At 47.0% G+C, this 25625-nt stretch overlaps 1 protein-coding gene across 3 annotated transcripts in view; it reads right to left on the bottom strand.

The window, feature by feature from the left end:
- SIPA1L2 (signal induced proliferation associated 1 like 2) overlaps positions 1 to 25625 on the bottom strand; it is a 213070-nt gene that overhangs the window by 96759 nt on the left and 90686 nt on the right. For all 3 annotated transcript variants that reach the window (XM_032841144.1, XM_032841145.1, XM_032841146.1), the window contains exon 4: positions 6340 to 8082. In XM_032841144.1, the coding sequence (XP_032697035.1) occupies positions 6340 to 7816 (1477 nt within the window). In that variant the 5' untranslated portion in view covers positions 7817 to 8082. The remainder of the gene's footprint in view (positions 1 to 6339; positions 8083 to 25625) is intronic.

Genomic DNA, 25625 nt, shown 5'->3' with positions numbered 1-25625 from the left:
TCTCTGGAAAGTTCCAATCTTTCCCAAAAGAATTCTAATCTGCCCATACCCCAGAAGTCTCATAAAGCTAGGATGGGAAGGAGAAATCGAAGTTCTCTCTGGCATATTCCTTTTATAAGAAACAGAGAAGAAAGGAAATCACAGGCGAATGATGGAACCAGAAACCCCGAAAGCACCGGACAGAAGAGAGACTAATCGGTCAAACCAAGATTAGCTTTTCATCTACGCTACAAAACCTGCCGGTCAAACCAATTCAGCTCCTTTACAGAGGATTTCTAAAAGATACCTATTTCTTTGCTTGGACTCGTGACAGAAAATCCCAAGGGGAAAAAAACGAGTTGAGCATAAAGCTTTCTTCAGGGTTAGTTCAGCTGAGTTTGGGGACCCAGAGAACCCAGAGCATCCCAAATAGCCCCCTGGAGCTCAGCATGCAGATTTCAGGGGAAATTCAAAGGGGAAGTCTGTGCATTTCAATAAAGACCAAAAAAGGTGTAAATTCTAAAGCCTAACAATTCCCCTGCTCTTCTAGGTAAGTTTGAGAAAATTATTCCTGACCTTCCCCAGATGTGTATAGAGAGGGCTGTGGGAAACGGATATTTTGTCAATTTCACTTTATTGGAAACACACAGTGGCCTCTGCTGCTCACAGGAATCCCGCAGACTTTAAGAAAGTAACACAAACCTACTTTTAAGAACTGCCTGGAAGCTCTTTTTGTTGTAATTTTAAGGATGCTCTTGTTAAATCTAACATCAGAATTTATGACTTATATTTTTAAAAAATTTGAAGCAGTCTTTTTAAGCTGGTTTTGATTTGCAGAAAAGCTGCAAAGACAGTGTAATTCCCTCAGGCCCCTGGCTCACTTTCTTCATTGTGAACGTCTTACGTTTCTTCCGTACGTCCATTCCGTTAATGAGCCAATACGGACACTGATATGATCAAGTCCATCCTTTATTCAGGTTTCTGCTTTATCAATGTCCTTTCTCTTCTAGGAAGCCATCCAGGACACCCCACTACAGTTCCTTGTCACGGCTCTTACAGGCTCTCTTAGACTGAGTTTCTCAGACTTTCCTCGCTCTGGATGACCTTAGCAGTTTTGAGGAGCAGTGGGCAGGGATCTGTCTAATGTAGTTCCCTCATCAGACTGAGGGTATGGGTTTGGAGGAAGACCCCAGAAATGCCATTCCCAGCACGTCAGGGATAGAAATGAACCACAGGACCCATCCATCCTGATGCTGACCTTGATGACCCAGCTGGGGCGGTGCGTTCCAGACTTCTCCCCTGCAACCTTCTATTCTCCATGCGCTAGCCCTTGGAAGGGAGTCTCTACACACAATCCACATTCCAGTGGAGAAGGACAACTGTCCTCATCTTTCAAAACTTTATGAAATTAAAACATCTTTTATAATCATTTACTTTTTTAAGTAAAGATTTGTTGGTTAAAATGAGCATCACTGTATTTGACAGGAGTCGTTTTGTAGGTACACTGCATCCAAGAGAGTAAGAAAGATGCGTCCCTTTATCACTGTACCTCTATCAAGCTGATGGGTTTTTCTCTGAAGTAAAGCGAATACAGTTATTACTGCTTCTGCCCAGATCACGATTGGCAGATACCTGGCATCTCCCCATGCACCCAAGGCATATAATGATAATTGATAATGGCTTGTAAAATGCTGACACAGTTCTACACATAATAACACAGAAGAATGATCCTCCAACCAAGTCCCACAGACACAGCAGTAGAAGGACTCATTTACATGCATTTATTTGCATCAGAAAAAGCCTACAAGGATAAAGAGGAAACTGTTCAGGGGGATTATCTCTCAGGGACTGGGGTGATTTTATTTCTTTTGCTTCTTTACTTCCTTTTCCTATAATGATCATATAATACTTCAACACCGTGTAAAAATTCTAGACCGAAAGAAAGGTATGTGTGTTGCCAATCTTTGGATTTTACCCCAGGTTAAGAGGACGTGTTCCTGTAACCACATAAAACAATGTTCCAGTGGTTCCGAGATTTAGCCACGCTCCACTCCAACGTCACCCAAGAGACCCACCTTATCCTCTTCCCTACTCTGACCTTTCTTTACCCTAAAAGGGCACAGTCTGCCATCTCAAGCTATTCTTGTCTACGGTTATTCTGGTCCATGCGACCAGAAGGCAGGCAGAGGACAGTTTCAGAAATCCCGAGTAACGGCAGGTACACAATTTCCTAAATAGAGGAAGACCTGATGGGCACGCAGGGAACCGGGGGTGTCCTTGCTGCCCTGCAACTCCACTCTGGCCCCCCTGGGGACAACCCATGGCTGGTCAGCGGCGCTAACTGCCGGGGGTCCAGAAGGAGGCAAAGTTGGCCACTGTGCCATGAAGGGAGCTCAAGGGTCTCCCACAGACTCGCACAACCAGAATCTCTTCTTTGTGTTTCACAAATAGGAAACTCACAGAAGAGGGAAACGGCGACTTCACGGGGATTTCCACGAGGGAAACAGGTGCACGGCAGGCAGCATCCCATTTTCTTCACGGGCATTGCCAGCAACAGTGAGGAACCTTCTCCGGCATTCCCCATGCTTGCTCCCATCCCACCCCGCTCTCCCTTAAAAAGCTGCTCTCATGGAAGGCTACAGATGGATTTGCGAGGACAAGTGACGAAGCTATAGGGCTGGCTGCAGCTCGCCACTCCCCTGCACACATCTGTCTGCTCGCCACTCCCCTGCACACATCCATCAGCTCGCCACCCCCCTGCACACAACCCTCTGCAGAGTTCTCCCCAACCACTCAGCACCCTGTGTCATGGGAGTACACCTCGGGGAAATCCACAGCCATCCCACGCGAACCACCCAGTGTGGAGTCAGCCGCATCAGGCAGGCTCTGAGCGCTCAAGCCCTCCCAGCGATCGGGAGCCACTTACTTCTTTTGAAAACGAAATTTCACACAGAATGGTGGAGCATGGAGAAAAAGAAAAGTCATTCTGGTCAATATCAAAAGATCCCTGAACCGCCTGCTTCCAGAGAGAAAAAAAAATGAGTGAAGGGAAGAGAGAAAAAAGGAAGAGAACAAAGCTCCCACAAACACACCCAATCTGGGCCAGGCGGCCCAAGGGCTTCTGTTTTTAGGTCATGCCATGATGTTCCTGTAACTGGGGGTGTGTTTGCAGATAAGGGTCCAGAGGTTGAAGGCCGGGTGCGAGCTGGCTGCCTGTCTCCGTTCCCATACCACAGCAGAGGTGGTGGTGGCGGCGGCGGGGGTAAGGGGGTACTGACCGCTGGGGACCTGGCTGCTGCCCCCGCCTCCAGCCCTTCATGGCTCTGCAGAGGGACAAGCTGCGGTGGCAGTGGCGGATGCTGCTGGAGCCAGTTTCATTCTGAGACACACAGGCCTACCCGGGAAGAGCTAAAAATAGGAGGAAGCAGGCAGAGTTCCCCGCTGCAGGGTGAGAGCAGAGGGACAGGCTCAGGTCGTCTCCTCTCCGTGGACCCACCAGCAGCCACGGCACCAAAGCCCGGCACTACAGAGCCCTGAGGCCAAAGTGAGCTCAGGGATCACCACCTCAAGCCCTCATTCCTCAGGCTTGGCAGAGGATCCTAGAATTCACCTGCTTGGCGTCTTCACAGATCCACGGCACAGCCCAGAACCAGGGGCACCTGGGGGGCTCCATGGGTTAAGCGTCTGCCTTCGGCTCAGGTCATGATCTCGGGGTCCGGGGACCAAGCCCCACGTAGGGCTCCTTGCTCAGCAGGGAGCCTGCTTCTCCCTCTGCGTGCTGCTCCCCCTGCTTCTGCTCTCTCTCTTCTTCTCTCTCCCCACTCCATCAAATACATAAATAAAAAATGTTTTCCAAAAAAAAACAAAAAACAACAAAGCCCAGAACCAGAGTGAGCCCAACCCAGGGCGCCCCCAACCCTTATGTCTGCATCCACACACAACTCCCCCGCAAGGTGTCCGCCCTCGACTTCTTCTCTAGAGTTTATTTTGAATTTCAGATTCACAGTTAACAAGTTTGCAGACAGTTGGAACTGCCCATGCCCTGGAAAATGCTTAGCAGCAAATTAGAGAGAGTGGAAGAAATATACCACTCACAGGCACTCTTTACAACTACCAGGAAGTGACGGTTGACAGTTCCAGAAAAAAACCTACAGACGTCAGTCAAGAGAACTAACAGAATCCAGCGCCCAAAACCATCTATAGGAACAAACCCTGAGGACGTTAGTGGCGGTGACCTTGGCTGCAGGAGCATCCGTGTATGCGTGCTGGCGTGCTTCATGGACACCAGAAGAGGGTCAAGATGCGGGCAGCTTTGGCGTGAACACACACGCACGCATTCACACACATGTATGTAACTTTCATGTCCTGGTATTTTACAGGGCGATCCGCAAACTACTGGCAAAACTCAGCTAGCCAAATGACTCAATGCCAGAGGATTTCAGGGCATAGTAATTCTAAGACACTATTTTATTGTTGGTGTGGACAGCCACGGCAGTTAAAGGAATCTTAATCGGGAAGCCTGTTTCCAAACATAACTAACCTCCACCGAGACACCATCTCGGAACAGTATCGTGCAACGTGAACACAATCACGAGGGCTGCTCGTGGTTTCCCAGCACAGACTCACAGGCACGTCCAAGTTTCTCTGAGCTCCACGGGGTGTGGGGGGGGCCACATTGAGAGGAGAGCATGGGGACACACCGGGGGGACCAAGACCCGCCGGCAGAATTGTTTCAGTCCCCTCATGCCATTGGTATGGAAAGGGAAACATAACTCAAATATATGACCAGTTGTGATGCGAGTGCCAATTTAGCTAACCTGCGCATCCAGCATTATAAATGTTCTACCCATTTCTATGGTTTCATAATATTAGGATTATGGGTGATGGGTTAAATCTGAATTCATGCAGAAAATGAGGAAAAAACTTGCAGTGTAACAACTACAACTGCAATCTCTCTGGCAAGCAAATTCTTTTGAGCCTGATGTCCATGGGGAGAAGTTTTACTGGGGCTCCAGGGACAGAAGTGGATGGAGTGACCTCCTGAGGTCTGAGTTACACCCAAGCTATCACCCAAAAGAACCATGGAGTCAAAGTGGCATGCAAACATTCTGAAGCCAGAAACCAATACTGCATTAAATTCAAGCACAGCTCACAGGGATCCACACCCAATAGCAGAAAGGTTTATTCAGGGCGCCTGGGGGGCTCGGTCAGTTAAGCATCCCCCTTCGGCTCAGGTCATGATCCCAGGTCCTGGGATGGAGCCCATGTCAGGCTCTCTGCTTGGTGGAGAGTCTGCTTCTCTCTCTCCCCTGCATCTCCCCCAGCTTGTGCTCTCTCTGCCAAATGAAGAAATAAAATCTTTAAAAAATAATAAAAAAAAAAGAACCATTTATTCACCAGACTGGCTGGGCCCACGTCTACCTCCTAAGGTGCTCTGAGAGGTGACACCTGGGAATGTGAGGAGGGTGGCCAGTGACACTGAAAACAGAAAAAAGACAGCCTTGGAAAGTAAGCTGCCCTATAAGGAAGGGGCTAAGCTGGCAAGCTGCACCCGGCAAGAAGGCAACGGGCTGCCCTGAGTGTCTTTACGGAGGCTGTGTGGCTGACAGGCGTGTGGGACCCGTCTCTCTGCAGGAGTCCCCAACAGAGCAGATTCCCTGTCCCTGGAATGACTAGGGACACTATTTAAAAAGACTGAGGATTCAACTGCATGACTTCTGAGGAAGGCATCCCTCAAGCCTGAAAGATCTAAATAAAAGCAGCCAGTACCAGGCATAGGACTAGAGGAATTCTAAGACCACAATGCCAAAGGACTATCTGGACCTCGGAGTTTAAGGCCATCTATAGAACGGTAGGAAAACGATTTGTCGATCACGCTAATTCACACATTCACGGCAAAGACTGACCTAACACAACACGGCACTAGGAGCTGTGAAGAGAGAAGTGAAAAGGTGAGGAAAGATGCAGGAGAAAAGTACAGAAAAGACTGGGGGTGGGGGGGGGACTCCCGGCAGAATGATCCACTGTAAACAGCAGGAGAGATTAATAAGAGGGAGAAGAGAGGAATGAAGTTTAGCCAGGGAAGAGGTAGGAGAAGAGGTCAATCGAGAGCAAGCCGGACATCTGCGCTGCTCTTACACTGGCAAAGAGAAAGAGAGACATGGGTATTCCACACCGGGGATGAGACGTCAGCAAAGGCAGAAAACCGGGATTTCTGAAGAAGGGGTTAGTCTGGCAGCAACGGAGGGTCCACGAAAGCCCAGGGGACAATGGCCCTGACCCCCCGGTGAAGGTGCCCGGCCCAGGGAAGCACAGCACAAGCAGCCCGAGACGTAGCACACGTCGGAGGCTCTGCCTTACCTTTCCCGTAGAAGAACTTGCGGTAATAGTAGGCCCCGAGGTCGATGTGCTCTATGATGTAGCGCTTCACCTTCTCCCTGTGAACGGGCTGGCTTTCTCTGGGCACTTCTAGGACGGAGACGCCTGCGTTGGTGCAGTGGGAGCTCAGAGAGGACTCGAAGGAGCAGCCTTCCCCGGAACTGGACGACGACGAGCTGGCCCGGGAGAGGGCGATCCTCCTGTCGCCTTCCCCGCCGGTCTCGTTCCGGAAGTATGGGCAGCTCAGGACGAGCTCGTTGCTTTTCCCATCACCCTCATCAGCATCCAGGTTCTCCTTGGAGTTGAGGTCCTCCTTGCTCCCCAAAGGGGACTCACAGTTGCCTGTCTGGCCTGCTGGCATCTGCGTCTGGGATGCCGCCGAGGCTCCGGTGGTGATGTTTTTCCGCTTCCCCACGTTGGCTCTCGTCGCCATGGCTTCGTTGATATTGAACAAAATGCTCTGGACGTCGTAATGTGCAAAACACCGCTGACAATTCCAAGGGCGGACGCCCCGCTCCAGACGGCCATCTTCTGGATCGCACGTGAACTTGAAAGTTTCGTGTTCGCTTTTAACAGTCCGCAGCTTCCGGAAGAGGGACGTCTCCACCGATTCCGACTTCAACCTCCGTTTGAAAGGCTTGTCCCTGTCTCTGCCCATGAGAAGGGCACTGTCCATGTAGTCTAATCCTGAGATGCGGACAAATTCTCCTCTAGAAATCTGCGCTGCCGCGTGGAGGCTGGGAGAGATTGCAGGATCGCAGGGGAAAAACTCAGGGAACCCAAAAGGGGCCATTGCTTTGTGGTCGTAATTATCTACACGGTACCCTCTGAGCATTGCGAAGAAGTTCTCACCAGATAAGCCCTGCCGGTCAATGGAAGATGTGCTTCCGTACTCTCGGTGGAGGGCGGCCCCGGTGTTGGGGTTCACTGCGTTTTGGTCTAAGACGTCTTCAGCGTCGATGTCACTAATGGTGACATCGCTATTGCTTCTCTGTCTTATGGGGTGCAGTCCTCTTTGAGGAGAGTGAACAAAGATGTCTCCAATGGTGTACTTCGCCTCCACAAAGTCTAGATCGAGCTGCTCCTCTCGCTGACCATCGCTCTGGTCATTCTGCCCATTGTGCGTGATGGACGGGACGCTTTCGTAACTGGCCTGAGACCGGCTTTCCCACAGCGCCTTGCAGGCTAGCTCCTTGGAGCAGTCCTTCTTGGGAGGCCACTCGCACACTCTTGCTCTCACACCCATCTTGGGCACAGCTGGGGTACCGTTAGCAGGACCACCACTCTCTGTGGAATTTGAGGCATTTAAAGAAGTGGCGGGGCCCATGTTGCCATTAATGGCTTTAAATTTTCGAGCAAAATACTCATCAGACTGCATGATTCTGGGAGGATCCTTGAACTTCGAAGAGGCTCTGCCAAGCTTGTGCTTCTCTTCTTGCGACTGCCTGGGGTCACTCATGTCTGCTGAGCCAAGAAGCTCCAAGGCCCACCGGCAGGACTGAGGTGAATCTAATTACATTGCTATTTACAGTGCGATCCTAAATCCAGATGCACAAAGGCTTCCTCTATAGTTGTACGTTCTCTTTTCAACCAAAAGCAAACAACATCCTCAGCGTATGGTTTCTCCAAAACCAGCTTGCTTCTCAGTTGCTGAAATAAGTCTGTACACCTCCGTCCTTTTCAAGAGCATTTCTTAAAACATCTGTCCTTGAGTAGTTCCTTCACCTGAATTAAAAACACACAAAATAAACCGTTAACAATTTTTGTAGCTCAAGTTCAATACATCTTACCTACGGTTTCTCACCTGTCTTCTCCAACTTCTGCCCACCTCCCAACGCCCACCCCCCCCCCAAACTGTCATGACGTTTCATGTTTCTTGTTCATACTGCTCCTTCTCTCTGGAACATTCTGCTTTCTCGCTCTACTTGGCCGGCTAGAATTTACACCCGAGTCAACATTACCCTCTCCAAGAAACCTTTCCTTAGCCCACATCTAAGCAAAGAGTGCTTCTTTTGTGTTCCTACGGCACCCACGTCTACACTTATGCTGGCAGATCTCCTTATACTCTTACTGGCTGGTTTACTGACCAGTCTCCTCCACTAGCTAACTTCAAGTTCCTCTAAGCCAGGAACATAACATGCCTTTTATCTTTGTACTAACATTATCTATTAACATGGCCCGGCTTACATGAAATAAGCAACATTTCAATGAGTTACAGAGTAACACAATAGTCATATCATTTTTTTGATTATTATACTTTGATTATTATACTTTCTTTCAAAATATTTAAATTCAAAAGCTTGAGCAGCAAAAGGGTCAATACCAGGCATTAGCAAATGAGTTTCTAGAATGTGGTCTCTCAATCAAGTAAGAACTTGCAGAGATCCCTGTTAATGTGGGAAGGAGCCCTGAAGAATTTGGAATCTGAACAAGTGTAACTTTCTAGTTCATCACGCCACTAGCAATTTGACAAATGTGCAGGGTAAAATAAAAACATAATTTACCTTTGTGGTCAGTAGAAACTTGATGTTTAACTTTTTTCTTTAATTACAAATAACCTTTTCAATTTATTCTATCTTTAATTAGACAAAAATATTTTCCAAGTATGTCATATCTTTACAACTTATGGGAAACTGACCCCTTGTTGGCGTAAGAATGAATGAATGACTAATTCTTCTGTAAATAATGATGGTAATAAAGGTATAACATAGCCAATTTCCCTCTGCCCTTAGCAAAGCATAAAAGCAACTGTAATTCCGACGAGTTGTTGTTGTTGTTGTTGTTGTTGTTGTTGTTTTTGAGTAATCTCTGCAGCCAACATGGGGCTCAAACTCATGACCCCAAGATCGGGAATTGCCTGCTCCATGGACTGAGCCAGCCAGGCGCCCCTCCAATGGATTCTTAATGTCTTTTAGATGAACATGTAGTTGTTTCTCAGAATAACTGATATTTTCTTATCATGGCAGCTTGGTTCTCCCTTCCTGGGAAAAGTTCAGTCTGGGCATGATAAGATGCTGTCTGTTCCCAGAGCAACTTCATAACTGAGGAAATAGAATGATATTCTAGGATGTGGTAAACAAAGAAGGGAAGCACAGTCAGATGCTTCAACGTACCAGACCAGTGTCTGTGCGTGGTTCTTAGAGAGATGACTGGATCTTATCTATGTCACTTGGAATCATTGTGTTTAAAAGGACCACAGATGATTCTGAATTATAGTTATTTCCTCTACAATGTAGGCTATTATCGAATCCTTTCCTGGGAACCAAAGCTGACAACTGATATATGAAAGAAAACAATTTTAATTTATAAATTCTACTGATAATTCAGCTGCTTATGGAACACAACAAAATTTGAAAGCTTACAAATTAATTTTGATGGCTGTGTGTTCTCAGCAAGCATTAAGAGAACATTCGTTCTCAGATAGATACTACCAATTTGTAAGTATCCTGTTACAGAAGGAAGAACCACACCCACTGATACCATCAAACTGTGTATTTTCAAAAAATATAATCAGCAACTAAGTACTCACCACCTTAAGATATTAGAACAAAATGCCCCAAAGAAATTAGGAAAGAAGGAATGAATAAAGATAAAAGCTGAAATTAATGGAATAAGGGAAAAGCAGGGTAGAAGAAGGATGGACAAACCCAAAATGTAGTTTTTAAAAAAAAAAAAGCAAGGGGAAAGATCTACTCATTCCCACTCATGAAAAAGGAAAAGAGAGAAAGAATAATATTATACAAGTTTGGAAATGAGAAAGGAGACATGACCATAAATATAGGAGATTAAAGTAAACATTAAGTATAAAAGAATTTATACTACAAGCAACTGTACAGCAACAAATTTGAAAACACAAAGGAAACGAATGATTTCCTACCAAGTCACAAATTCCCAAAACTGATCCAAGAATGGAAAAAAAAAATTTTTTTAAGAATGGAAAATTTAGACTGATGATCACTGAAGACAGCAGAAACAGAATGAATCCCTACATAAAAATATGGCCAATGTATAGATGAAATGCAATGAGCCATCTTAACCATGACTTTGAAAGTCCTTTATCCTCCATGGCCACACCTGGCCCAACCCCACCCCACTTCAAGCTGAGCAAACCAGTACCTTCCCACTGGGTAAGGCACTCACCACACCACACCCCACCCCGGGGGCAGCTCTGGGGTTAAGCCACCTGTCAGGAGATGTGTACGATGGGAAACCTTCAAGCCAGATTACCGAGGACAACACATGCACTGAGCAATTTCTTCTGGAAAAACCAACGATAACATTATCAGCACTCTATTTGAGAATCAATCTTCTGAGCATTCACATCCCTTACATCTCCAACATGATCATTGTTTGTAACAGACGGTATTAAAAATACAAAATCTTTACTCCACAGATCATCCATAGAAATGGAAGACTTGTCCAAAAAAAGTTATTATTTTTAAACATAAGTAATAGAAACAATCAAAAACAGATGAATCTGTGCTGAATTTTATTATCACGGTTGACAAAAAGCACAGAAACAAGGGCAAACTCACAGCACACAAAACCCTTCCCCCAAAGAAATCAGAATATTTCTTCGATTATGATTTTTAAGTTTGTGGTGTGTGATAACATTAGCTGTAGCAGGCGGCGACTGATTTTTCCTGTCTAGGATCTGACCGCCTTCTTCTCCTGAATGCCTTTGAAGAATCTTACCTCTAAAAGATTTTAATTCATGTGGGACTAACTCCACCCCCTAACACGTGACCCAGGTTTGACCAACGAAAGTGCAGCATCTCCCAGCTACAGTGATTGGTCCAGGGATGAACACAAGAACCAGCCAGGCCAATGACAACCCTGCCAGGAAGCCCCCCACCCCCACGCCCAGCCCCAGCCCTGTGCTCTGATTCTCCCCAGTGCTCAGGGGGTAGAACAGAGAAGTGGAGCTTGAGAGCTCCCCTTGCCCACGTGGCTAAGAGTGGGAACAGAAGCATGGAGGCTGAGCCTCAGGAGGAAAAGAAGCAATCCCAAAGTCAGAGCTCATGACTCCAGCTGGACCTGAAACCCGCACTACCCCTGGGATTTTTCAATTGCTTGAGCCAATTAATTACCCTTTTTGGTTTATTCAGTGGACTTCTGTATAGTGTAGATCAATTTTAATATTTTTTTAAAGATTTATTTATTAGACAGACAGAGACCACAAGCAGGCAGAGAGGCAGGCAGAGAGAGAGGGGGGAAAGCAGGCTCCCTGATGAGCGGAGAGCCCAATGCGGGGCTCGATCCCAGGACTCTGGGATCATGACCTGAGCCAAACCCAGAGGCTTAACTCACTGAGCCACCCAGGTGCCCCCAATTTTAAATGTTCTAAGAGACCACATGTACCTTCAGTTAAAGACCAAAGAGGGTAAATTCAATGACCAAACTACTTTGTACTATGTTGCAGACCACCTGGTCCATGAATAAATGAACTGAAATGATAGTTCTGGCACTTGAATCCAATATCAAAACCAGAGCTTCTTGGGCAAGGTCCCTGCTCAAATACTGTAACTACACACTCTTAACACATTTCATGTGTGCTGCTAACGATTCAAAGTACTCAAAGCTAAAAAATTCTTGACAATGGTAGCTAGATTAATAAAGTTGCAAACAGACCCCCTCCTGCCAGTTATCCTCTAACCAATATTTTCCAGCTGCCATACCTCCCCAAAGTCAATCTCCCTATTGGCAGAATATATGGCACCTCCCTTTTAAAAGCACTACTAAATATTTCTAAATACAAAGTATTATAGAGAGCACCTTCCTTTTAAAAATATTCCTAAATACATTAAATAGGACAGTAGAAAAAAAAAAACTCGAAACAATTACAGCCCTTGTTTTCAAATAAGATAAATTAGAAATATTAAGATCATGCAATTTAAAAAAATAATAGAGCTCACACGGAAGAATTGAAATCAGTGTCTTTGAAGGCAGATAGTCAGAAGGAATGGCATAGGTAAACACAGAGGAATGCAGAAAGCAAAACCGTGGAGGAATGAAAACTAAAGCACGAGCTGCAATGACCTGTGAAATAATCCAGAACCTGGGGGTGAGGCTTTGGATGAGAGGGAGACAGAGATGTGCACATGCGCACCCACTGCTACCTCAGTGAACCACGTCTGCCCTGCAGAGGTGCCGATGGAGAGCTGCTGATCTAGGGCAACATGCCTGCATTACAGGCACCTGGCACGTGTGCATCTCTCATATCTTTACTTTTCTCACAAATCCTAACTTTCTACCTTTGTCTATTACTATGCAGCAATCAGAAGAGAAGGGTTTTTTGGTTCTTGTTGTTTCGTTTTATTTTCTTAGAGAGAGTTGGGGGGGGTTTCGGGCAGTGCAGAAGGAGAGGGAGAGAGACTCTCAGGCAGGCTCCATGCTGTGTGCAGAGCCCGATGCGGGGCTCGATCTCATGATCCTGAGATCATGACCTGAGTTGAAATCAAGAGTCGGACGCTTAACCGACTGAGCCACCGGGGCGCCCCCCACCTGCAAAGTTTCTGCAAGACTGTAATTTGCACTCTTAGTTGCATGTACCTGATTGTAATGAAGGTATAATCTAGGAAGCATTTTGCAGACATCTGTCTCCAAATTTCTTCTTTCTACTGACCAGGTATTTATACGTGCTCTGGGCTCAAGTCTCCTATGGATCTGAAGTGCAGGGTGCACGCCTCGCAGCCCAGCTGGTGTTGCTGGATACCAGACTGACAGAAGACAGAAAAGGGATGGCATCTTGGAGAAGAGCCCGGAGGAATCAGGAGACTGTGACTGGCCCCCAGACAAAGCACAGAGCTCACAATAATTACACATGTGCATCACTCCAGAACAGGAGAAAATGCAATCCTCCAAAGCACAGAACTGTGTTTAAATGAAGTCTTTTAGGGTTTCTGGTGAGTGTGTGAGGCTAATATGAAAAAGCCTGGGCCAATTATCCAGCTCAGGCCCGATCCCTCAGCAGCCAAGTCTGAAAGACCTTGATCTCATCACACTTCCTGCCCCAACATCTCAGCAAAAATTGCAGCTTCTTACTTCTCAGGGGGAAGATAAAGTCAATAACATTTCAGTGGTCTTTTGTCATCACTTAACAAACTTCCCTCCCATGTTCGTTCTCGGTTGACAATCCACTGGGAGGATAGGGGGCAGAGGGAGAGGAGAAGGAGAATCTTAAGACAGTTCTATGCCCAGCACGGAGCCCAACTCAGGGCTCCACCCCACCACCCTGAGATCGTAACCTAAGCCAAAATGAAGAGTCAGCTGTTTAACTGACTGAGCCACCCAGGCACCCCAAGACTTGCCATCTTTGTTAGGATAAAAATCCAAACTGTCTTACAAATCTCTTGCATTCTGTTCTTCTCAGTCTGCAGCCTCATGTCTTGGGGTCCCCCTTCCTTATCCTCTGTGCTGTGGCCCAGACATGCTGAGTGCCTTTCCAGTCTTCAAGCAGCCCACTCTCCGTGCCTGCGTCTGAGCTGTCCCTAGAAACAGAGCTGACGCTTCCTGGGCTGAGCTGACAAGCCTTTGCCCTCATCGCTGTCATCACCGACTGGGTGTCCCTGCAGCACGTTCCCCTGGGACCCTCTCTTTTCCAAACACCCCCCTGCTACACTTTCATGCCGCAAGGCCCAGGGCTGTGTCTGTCCTGTTCACCCCTTACCTGCCACACCGGCCATGGTTTCTTGTGTGGTAGATGTTTGATAAATATTATTCAATCAGTGAACAAACAGTTAATCACACATGTTAGGCAGTACTCATTAGAATATCAATATTTGATATTTCAATGGAAAGTTCTTATAGTTACAGAATCTATTGCCACCATCAAAATGTCACAATTTTGCAGAAACATGTTCATTATGGAAACTCAGATAAACATGGATGGTCGGTTGCTGTTTGCAGGATGGTGTTTGTGCCAAGGCATGCCTAGATCCTCACAAGAACAAGTTACCTTGCCCATAAAAGTCAAGAGCAAGGCCACTCTGGAAAGAGCTTCTCCACCCCCACTGCTGTCCCAGCCAAAGGAGGTGGTTCCAGACATGCCTTCTAACGGTACGGAAGGAAAGCGTGCCATACTTTATCTTAGAACCATCTCAGCAGTGGCATTTGTTAGGCTGACGGCCCAGCCCAGACACGATGAGAAATGAGGAGATGCAAACAGCCAATCCCACCATCAGTCTCTGTCCTGCTCGGAGCCGGGCAAAGCGGCGGATTGCTTGCACGGTTTCATTTTTCTGAAGGTGGCGTGGTGCCAGCATCCTGGGGCCCTGGATATATGCCTAGGAGCGGTACCGCTCCACAAAGGATGGCAAAGGGAAACTGTCTGATAGGACGGCCTGGTCTGATGGGCCTTGGGGCCTCATGTCCGGGTCAGAGACGAAGCTGTATGATCGGCCAAACCCCCACATCCCTGCTCCACTGGACAACTGGGTGTTTGCTCCCATCCTTTCTCTCTGGGGTTCTCCTTTATTTCATCCTCCTAACAGATGGCAAAGCATGGGTTAGGAGAGTTTCACAGTGTTCTCCAACAAAAAGCCCATGGTGTTTTTCCAAAAGAAGTGTTATTTCATCAAATATTAAGGAGTAAAATAAAACAGACCCCAGTATGTGCATATTATGGGCACCTCCCTGACCACTTGCCCCCGCCTGCCTTAATTAATGAAGATACCACTTCGAGGTATCTTAAAACATCCTACTTTCCTAACTTCATGGCTAACTGAACTCACACTGCCAACTTGGTATGGTTAAAAAAAATTAAACATCAAAAAAAAAAAAAAAAGGAAGTCATTTAATTCCTTCTTTGGGCCTTAATAAAGAGACTTAATAAAGACTAATAATCTGTAGGCAGGCCTAATCAGCAGCACAAATAACCCCTTCCCCAGGTAATTCTCCAAACCTACATACAGGTCATTTGCCAAGGAAGGAAGAGATACAGAGCTCACTTTAAAATGATCATTAATTAAAATGGACCTCTAACATGTTTCTACTGCTTTCTTCCTTTCTCTAAGCTCATTTTGGATGTCAAAGGCATCGCCCCTCCCCCCAGTTTCCAATGATTCTTACCTTTCATCCAATCCTCTGACTCTTGCTCCCTAGTAAAAATGGGAAGTTGCCACCTGCACTCTGTGGGCACTTGAAAAAACTCTCCCTGTGAACCCATGTGTCCCCCTGGGTGCTGGGGTGGCCTCTGGGAAGGCCAGGGCTAGCTTGGGGGAAGATGGCAAGCTGAGAAATGCAAGAATTTTAGAGCTTGAGGGAATAGTCTGTTCTCATGCTAATGGTCCTGGCAATAATTTGTAAAGGAGAGAACAGAGAAATGGAGAAAATGTGGTATTTAAGCATAATTGTCTTTCGATAGAATGTTTTTCCAAGTTTTCCATGAGACATCAGTGCATCTTTAAGACCAATATTACAGTTATAATTGAGCCACTTATCAGGATTGCAGCTGTGGCAAATGGTCTGAAAAAGCACAAAATACACAAATTATGAGCCTCTTTCAAGGCAAAAAATGGTTAAAATTATATGGCAGACTTATAATAAAAGCCTAACTACTGTAAAAATGCCTCTTTTTCGTACTCGTATTCCATCAGCTCTAATATTAACATTTATAATTGGGCAGGGGATAAAAGGAGGAACCGACCATCCCCACTTTTACCCTCTCTGTGACCAGGAAGGCAGGGAAGGGGCCAAGGTGTGCTCGCACTGACGTCTGATCACCCGAAATGCATTCACCATAAAATCACCATGTTCAGGTACATTCGGCCTGCTATTAACTGCAGTTAGGGCTAAAAGGCTATAAAACAACCATTAACTCAAATTCTTATCATAGGAGGCCAGTAAAATCAAGGAAATGAGAAAATCTGGTAAGTGGGCCATTATTAAGGATTAACGGTCGTAAGTACACAAGTTCAATAGTCCCGTTTTTGGCCCCGGAAGATTTTTTCCAGGGCCAAAGTTTCCGGAAGTTTGTTTCCGGAAGTTTCCGGAAGATCTGGACTTGAAAATTACCTCTTGGGTATTCATCGCGAACTAACAAATGGGACGGTTCCGAAGATATATATTCTGGGCCATGAGAATATTAAAAAGAGCAAAATCAACTCTTTGGGATTTTGTAACATAGGGCGTAACCTAAGACTTGGGAGGAGCATAAGATCTTTTCTTTTCTTAGTTGAACGTTCACATTGGTGTTGACAATTAATTTTTTGAAGCCATGCTGCCATTTGGAGAATCTCTCAAGGGATGTGCCCAGAAAAACAGATCCCCTTGGTTGTAGTTAAGGATTATTTTTTCATCAGAGAAAAGCAGGGACCCCAGTAAAAAGCCTAAAGGATTCAGTCTCCACTAGCACCCTGTATTAGGTGTCTATACTGAATTGTAATCCAAGGTGGATAAAAGGGCCAAATCCAAGATCTCATGTGGTCTCGCGAGACTTTCTAAGTGAAGCAGTTGTAAGCTCCATCCATTGTAAGGGTCCCGTCTACCCTATTCACAGTTATACCTCCAGCCTCTAGAGTCATGCTTGGCACCAGCTGGCATTCACGATTGACTTGCATCCAGCCGTCTGAGTTGAAATGGTTGCAAACCAAAGGACTGAGTTGATGTATCATCACAGCACATTCATGGAACATAGTGATTCTTGATTCTCTCCATTTGGTTTCCGTGCCTGGTCCTCCTCTGGTCTTCTTTAAATGCCGACGATACACAGAATTTATTCTAGGCTGCCTTTTCTTAATTCCATACATTGCCTTGTGCAGCTCAAGGAGTTTCCTACGCCATCTCTATGCGGATGACTATGAAACCTATCCACAAGCCAAAGACGTCTCCTACACAGCACCGCCAGGTTGAGTTGGGACAGCTTCTATCCTTCTGACCATCCCCGTTGCACCTGCCCCTCCTCCACCCAGCTCAGGAGTGGCCCCACCGTGCACCTGCCTTCCCCGACAGTCCACATCCAAACCGAGGCCGGTCAGTTCTACCTACTGAACGTTTCCAATTCCATGTACAACTTGCTATTTCAACTGTCCCCATCGCAGCTGCAACGACTTCCTTATTTTTCCTAGATTATCGTAAATCCCTTCAACCCCATTTCTGCCACAATAAGGCCTGAATGCCTTACGGGAGGACACACAGGTTGCTTGTGATCCGGTCCACATGTAGCTTCCTGGCCCTTTCTCCAGCTGCTGAAACTCCACACACCATGTCCCCAGTGCATTTTTTCTTTTTCTTTTCTTTTTGAGAGGGAGAGAGAATCTTAAGCAGGTTCCACACCCAGCGTGGAGCCTGACATAGGGCTCAACCTCACAACCCTAAGGTCATGACCTGAGCCAAATTCAAGAGTCAGATGCAGCAGCCACCCAGGTGCCCCTGTCCTGAATTTTCTTATGCAAAGTCCTCTGCACAGGCTTCTCCTCCCACCCAAAGACTCTTTGAGACTCTTCCCTTCTACCTCGCTACTAAGTGTTAGTAGTCAGACCTCAGCTCCTATGCTGGGTTCATTGGAAGCCTTCTCAAATCTTTTTTTTTTTTTTTTTAAGATTTTATTTATTTATTTGACAGACAGAGATCACAAGTAGGCAGAGAGGCAGGCAGAGAGAGAGAGAGGAGGAAGCAGGCTCCCTGCCGAGCAGAGAGCCCGATATGGGGCTCGATCCCAGGACCCTGGGATCATGACCTGAGCCGAAGGCAGAGGCTTTAACCCACTGAGCCACCCAGGCGCCCCGCCTTCTCAAATCTTAATACTGGTTCTAACTTATCTTCATTTGGGCTCCAACAGCATCCCGTACCTTCTTCCTTACCATCTACTGTACCAAATCTATGTATCCCAGCCTCTGTACTTGCCACGAACCTCCTCTAAACTCTAGGCACTATGAAGGCACGGACATGTCTCTGTACACAGGAACTCGGCAAATATCCAGGATCTACCAATGGTAGCTAAGCTTATGGCGGATTTACACATTGTTTCTCAGAGCCTCAATTTCCTATCTGTAAAATGGGGATGGCTCTATTTATTTCAAATTACTCTAAAGATTCAATGAAATGTAGATGCGTTTCCTATATGGTAAGTTCTAAAAATATTAGCTGATAAAATTGATTCACATATGAATAAATATGTTAATGAACTGGCTTAAAATCGAGCAATTACAGTGAGTAAGGTACATAGCTTTCCCCAAGGAGCACAGCCTTGTTTACAAAACATAAGGGGTTACTGCTGCTTTCTATACACAGAAGAACAGGAACACAAAGCACTAGCTGATCTGTAACAGCTGCTTCTCCAGAAAGTGAGCAGAAGCCTTCAGAAGGTGAAGGAAACTACTCCCAAAACAATCTCCAGTCAGATGCGACCCTCTTTCCGGCTACAACTTGTATTTAAAATTATTTTAGGGGCTCTATTAAATGATAATGAGATTATTTGGAACTTTCTGACTTTCGGTATGTCAACAAAAAGCGGGAATCAAGTCTGGGTAGTAAGCTGCTGTCCCTATCCAGCCAGCCAGCTAATGTCCAAAAGAGAATACATGAAGAGCCATTTTGTTAAGTGGAATATTTTGATCATGGAATTTATTTTTTCAAGGAGACAGAAGAACAGCTGTGGGTATTGACTTTTTTCCATTAAATCTTTTAAATCAGAAAGAGAAAAAAGAGATAGCCCTGCACCTCCTTCCCTCAGGAGGTTATTAGTTAATACATTTTTTCAGTGAGGTGGCCCCCGAATTACAGATGACACAGTAGGAAATCAGACGTTCCAATTAATAATTTAAGCTGAGGTATTTGTGTCTTAGGAGAACACAAGGAAAAAAAAATAAAGAATTCCAATCTGGTGCCCACTGATTTAGACTGTCCTTCTGTTATTTTCATATAAAAATCACAGAAAATAATCTGTGCTATTCTTTAAATAAAGGTTTAGTGATGCTGGGTGGCCAAGAAGGGAACCAGAGCATTTTATAAGAAAAACCTGGTAGGCGAGAGCCTGGAGAAAATACTATTCGTGATCCTTTCTGTGGTGTTCCTCAGAGAGAACCAATCCTCTCACTGTCTTCTGTTATTTTCCACCGAGTCTCAGGGAAAACTCTCACAGAGTGACGATCTGTCTCACCTTGCTCCTGAAAACTCCGATCAATCAATACTATAGAAAACTGAATTGAAACACACAAGGTGGCTACCTTCAATGGGTTCTTTGTAAAAATGCAACAAGTAAACCAAAGAGCCATCAAACCTGAAGATGCTTCCTTTTGATGGAGCATGAGGGGCATAAAAAGAAAACCCCATGGATCCATACAAGAGTCTAGAATTTGACTGTTAAAGAATAGCAGTTTTAGCAGGAAATACACAACCAACGCCATTCACTAATCACACACTGGGCGCCACCTTCCCATCGTTCTCATGTTTGAATTACAGGACACTGAGCCTCGCTGAACAGCTTTAGGAGGTTTATTATCTGATACAAAAAAGCCTTTGTTGCTCCAGTAAATAAACGCATTCAGTTCTACCAGGCACTGTACTGCATGCTGGGGGGCTGCTGGGGGGCTCCTGGGGAGCTGGAGGATGAATGACAGAGCTTGCTAATCCTCAAGAAGCAGAGCGGAGTAAGATTCTCACATGCATATTGAGTAATAGGAGAAATGAGTTAAAAGGATAGGACAGCGCTTTGGACCGGCGGGTTATAAAAGTTAGGCACACGCATGCGCACACGCCTTGCACTCCGCACTAGTGAGGACCGGGGTGCGATGGAGATCTCCCCGGGCCCCGGACAGCACCTCCCTCTGAACCCCAATAAAGTCAGTCGTTCAATTCCATACTTCTACATCTCAAAAGTCTACCCAAGAAATAAAAGATGTAGGGAAACTCAGAAGGACGGATATTCACCCTAGAACTACCGGAATGAGAAGTCTGGCGCAGTCACAGAAGTCAGGGGCCGGGCGTACTATGCCTCATACGGCAAATAGGATACAATGGAATAGGACACACAGTCCAGAAAAGGTTCTTCAAATACGCATGATGTTGGAATTTACAACACAGAATGTTGTGAAAAGAGCCAAATACAAAGCCTGATGTTAAAACTATACACAGGGGCCCCTGGGTGGCTCAGTCAGTTAAGCACCGGCCTTTGGCTAAGGATCCCTGCTCCACGTGGGACCGGCTTCTCCCTCTCCCTCTCCCTCTGCTGTTCCCCCTGCTTGTACTCTCTGTCAAATAAATAAATAAAATAAGTAAATAAATAAAATCTTCAAAAAACATCTACATAAAAGTACTGCAAAGAAGCCCCCTCACCTGACAAGAGTGACTACTTATTACAGATAGGCACACAGCTTTTCACTCTTCTTTGTATTTTTCTACAGTGTCCAAATTATATATGAGGAACATGCAGATCTGCGTACATATCAACTTTAAATTCAATAAATAGGAGAAGGCTTTTTAAGTCGTCTATAAAACCAGGGGATGTCACATTACTCAGCTCCCATTACTCACAAATGATGAGGTGACCATTAGTGTCCTCCCTTGCTCGAAGTCCCACAGTCAGACACATAAGCATGGGAACTGCTGATTCATTCACTAGAGCGCGTGGTTTTTTTTATAGTGGGGACTCACAAAAGTACTGCCTCTTATTCCCACACGCTGGAGTGACACCGTGGCTAGAACGGTAATACCTTGCACTGCCATGTGTTTTCACACGTCCTATACCCACGGGGAGTATGCAGGGCAGCAGGGCCTGGAAAGTCTGCGATGGAGAGGGTTGTGTCTCCCTCTGAGGACATGATTCCCTGCGGGCCCTCGAGGCACCCATGAGCTCCCTGACTCAGTTCCCTCTGCACCCTGGCGCCTGTGTCTGCCCAGCACAGCTCTGCCAGGTCTTGTGGGACCAAACGAGAAAGCATGCCTAAGTATGGGTTAAGTGATTTGTTCCTGTCTGTCTCTACAGTCCCCCGCTGATGTTCTTTCCCCCTCACTGAGGAATGAAGCTTGTTTCCACTTAAGTCTGAGGATAGGGACGGGCGCCTGGGAAGCTCAGTCCTTGAGCGTCTGCCTGCCTTCTGCTCAAGGTCATGATCCCATGGTCTTGGGATCGAGCCCCACATCAGGCTCCCTGCTCAGTGGGAAGCTTCCTTCTCCCTCCCCTGCCCCCCCCCCCCCCCCAGCTTGTGTTTTCTCTCTGGCTATCTGTCAAGAAATAAGTAAAATCTTAAAAACAGAAGAAAAAAAAAAAAAAAAAAGACGAGGCTCAGGAGCTGAGAGAGCAAGGGGAAGCCGGAAGTGAAACAGACCCAGCTGCTGGCGAAACTCTGAGAAAGAGTATTACTGAACATGCCTATGAAAGACGTTTCCACCGAGCTCTAGACTCTGATCACCCACTTGTCACCCTTGAAGAAGGTCCACCACACCTTTGCTCCCTCAGGCACCCCCTCCTGAGAGCCAGCCGAAGCGGACTCTGCTGCAGGAGAGCACAGACCTGGCCTCCCCAGCCTCGTTCATGCACTCGCCATCCTCCCCCTGGGACCCAGGATGCTGGCATCCCCCAGTGTGAGACCTCGCCGGTGTGCTACACAGGAGCTGGCGTTCCTGATGGGCTGCCATGAGCCCGAGCTCCGGACTTCTTCCAGGGCCGGAATCTGTGGATCGGCACCGGCAACACACCTAGCCCTGAGCTGACAATCCAAGCACCAGATCACTAAGAGGAGGACATGGCAGGCTCCACCTGCCCTCGCTCTGCCTTTGAGGAAAAGAAGCCACGGGTGGGCTTTACACCCTCCAGCTGAGCCTGTGGCCACAAGCCCGCCACCAGGAGCTTGCCACAGACCTGGCCACGAGAACAGTGACGTCCCCTCCCGGGAGCCCCACGCTGGCCGCCTGCTCCAGTCCCCTGCAGGGCCTGCTTCTCAGGGTGGACAGACACAGAGGGAGGCTCAGGGAGGCGGGGACAGTCACTGCAGAAAGCCACCTCGCTTCCCAGAAGGCTGGGCCACCAATAAAGCACTGATCTGATGGGAGAAGATGACATTAGAAAGACTTGATTTCATAGCTCCCACCGTGTGCAGTCCAAATTCTGCACCCCTATCCAGCAATAAACTCATCCTCACAGAAAACAGGAAATGTGCGGCACAGATACGGAGGTCAGCAAACAGAGCAGAGAGACCCCGGGGATGCATTTCTGCTTCCAGCGGCTGATTTTACCCATAAGTGTCCTAGTGCTGCTGACCAGTGGCAGGGCAAGCTCACTCAGGTCTCCTGAACACAAAGTTCCCTGGAGACTCAGGTCCAGGGGTCACGGTGGAATGAATCCTGAAGGAACATTTGTCCCATCATGTCCTTTGTTAATAAGGCATTTGCTTCAAGAGGGACACATTTTCAACTCACTACACACAGAGAATGAATTCCAGGGCCCTGAGGTGGAAACTCGTCTTCAACAGGCTTGACTTAGAATTCTGAAAGTCTAAACCCAACGTTATGTAAGAAGGGAGAGTTAAACCATCTTGAATTACAGATGCACGCTCATTAATTTGGGTTGGTATTTTTTTTAAAAGTCCCTAACTCCAAGATCTTGCCTTGAAGAAAAATGTAAGAGAATGACCACCTAAGGTGATACACAAGATCTTATTAAGATAAAAGTAACACAAAATTCCCTAAACTTATGTTCATGGTAAGTCACTACCTTCTTTGAATTCCTAGGTTAACAAGTAAGAGACAGACCCAGAAACTGCAATTACGATGAATATCAGTCCTGAGATACAAACAAGAGTATCAAACAGGGAAAAGTGATCTCATGTCAAAAAGCAAGTAAATACTTCCTCTTTATCACCATAAGCTTCATGAAAATGACAGGCAGACCTAAGGAATCCATTGGACTAATAATCTGTCCTTTCTCATAAAATGTTCATGTATGTGTATTCCACTTACTTAGGGATTTGCCATTTCCAAACTCTTTTATGTCCATTCGATCCCAGGTGGAGAGACAAGAGAGAGAGACTTCTCTCCCCAATTAACAGATAAGGAAGGAAACCTTGGGGCAATTAAATAAGTAATTTGCCTATAATCAAATGACGGTGAGTCAAGAGAGTCAGAGACGAATCTAGGCTGCCTCATCCTTTCTACGGTAACTAGCAGCTTCGCCAATTTACATATGGCCCAGAAAATTTAGGAAGAAAAACAAAACAAAACAGAATAACTGACTTTGTCCAGAAGAAGCCAACCGTACCCAAATGTGCGAACTTGAAGCGAAAAGGAAAGTAGGACATCCACTACTTTGAGGCTTGATGGGAGGAACAGGGTTGAGGGATGCAGAAGGTGGGCACACAGGTGGGAGGAAGGGGGAGCTTCAGAAGAGGGGATGCTTTAAGGCTGGCTGTGCCCTGCAGGCGGAGGTCAGCCAGAAGGGTCACCACTGGAAGTGGGCAGGGTCACTGAGCTTGAAGGATCTGGGACACCCAGGGGTGGCACATCTCAGCAGGCTCCTGCCTCCCCCCGGCCTCCTCTTTGCCGTTGTTAAAACTCCTTCTGAAGGGCAGGTGCTGGGTCTTGAGGAAGGCGGCAGACCCACATCCTAGCATCCCTTAGTCACAGGCCGAGCTCCTCAGCCAGTGTATTCTGGTCCCCGGTGGCTTCTACTAGTTACCTGAACGTCTCAAGGGACTCTCAAGCCCTTGACCAGAGGGCAAGAGGCTCGACATAATCCCAAACATAACACAACCGAGTAATAACATCAAAGTTTGCACAATGCTACCAACGATGGCATTTTGCCCCCTTGTGCGGAGAGCCCTGTCTAGGGCTTTGAGCCTCCATCTCTGCTCTAGACCCATAATCCCAATGCAAGTTCTTCAGGAGCTGCTCGAGTCTGACACCCCTCGTGTCATAAACCCAGATGTTAAGTGACTTGCTCAGGGAGCAAAATGGATTTCCTGCCGGGGCCCCCAAATCCCCACTGTTAGTCACTGCCCTTCCTTTATTATCTGAATACAGTATTAGGAAAATGTGCAATCTGGGTTCAGAAGTATCTCACTACGACTGGAAAGAGCCCTTCCACCTGCAAGCTTCTGCTTAGCCAATGCCCCTAGCTTGGCAAGTGTCTCTACCTCCGTCAGAAGTGACAAAATCGAATGCAGTCAAAGCCACTTTCTATGACTCTTCCCCTCTCCAGCTCACTCATTTACCCTGAAAGGACTGCTCAGTTCCTTCGTTGTAGGACTGTCTACATCGTACTCCCCCGTGCAGCCAACACCAACCCCTCTACTTGCTATTTGCCAAGCTGGGCACAGAAGGATGGGCAAGACATGGACGGTTCTCGGCTTGGAGGAGACCAGTGAGAGCTTCCTTTACAGGTAAAGCACAGGGCACGAGTGTGGGCTCAGGGTGCCCGAATGCAGCTCAGCCAAGAGGATGTCCCGTGGAGGATTTCCTGCTCTTGCCCGTCACTCCCACTAGCTACAGTCATGTTGAGAGTTGTGTGTCTTCCCCTCCACACTCTGGCTGCCAACACTAAAACCCTACATTCCTATAAACAGAGAGCAGCAAGGGACAGGACTACAGAACGGGGAATGAGACCTCACACACGCCTTCTCTCCCTGCTCAGCCACGAGAGGAAGAGGACTGCAAGTCTGACTTTTCTTTCTTGTGGGGAGATAAACAGGTGCTGCCGTCTTTGGCCAACAGCAGGCAAGAGCGAGCCACGGGAGGTCTGTGCTAACCTCCCTGCCGGTCATCGCAGCGTGTCATGAGCCACACGAAGCCTCGTCTTGCCACCAACCCCGGGGAAGGGGAAGAGAAGGGCTGGTTCCCAGACTTGAGCGTGAGTTGTCCCGGTGATTAAAGCACAACGCCCACTGACCCTTCTCTCACCGCAAGTGAACCAACCTGTTTTTCCCGAATTCTCTCCGGTGTAACCAGAACGCTCTCCCAGTCTGGAGGAAGAAAGCCTTGCCCTTTCCTCTACTTGCACGACAGGTCCCTTCATATTTTAGCCACAGATCTCGTTCGTCCTAACACGGGGCTGAGTCCCTCTGGAAACACACAGCGACTAGAAGGGTTTCTCGAAACTTAGGAACTGATCTCTGAGCAAAAAGGCAAGGATTCCTTCTCTCCAAGAAAGAAGTTAACAGCTGGGGGTTGTTCTGCCCAGCGGTTCCCAATTTTCAAGACTACCTGAGGTATTTCTAGCTGGATTCCTGGGCTCTAGTCCCACGATTCCGGCTCAGAGTCTGGCAGGAGCCCTGGAACCCACAGCTTTCAAAAGGTGGTTTTCACGCACCACGAGTATTCAACGCGATTCTCGAGGA

The sequence above is a fragment of the Lontra canadensis genome, unplaced genomic scaffold, assembly GCF_010015895.1.
Source record: "Lontra canadensis isolate GAN:19392208 unplaced genomic scaffold, GSC_riverotter_1.0 scaffold120, whole genome shotgun sequence".
Lineage (NCBI taxonomy): Eukaryota > Metazoa > Chordata > Mammalia > Carnivora > Mustelidae > Lontra > Lontra canadensis.
The sequence above is the reverse complement of the archived record's forward strand: the minus strand, read 5'-3'. Positions and strand labels throughout refer to the sequence as shown.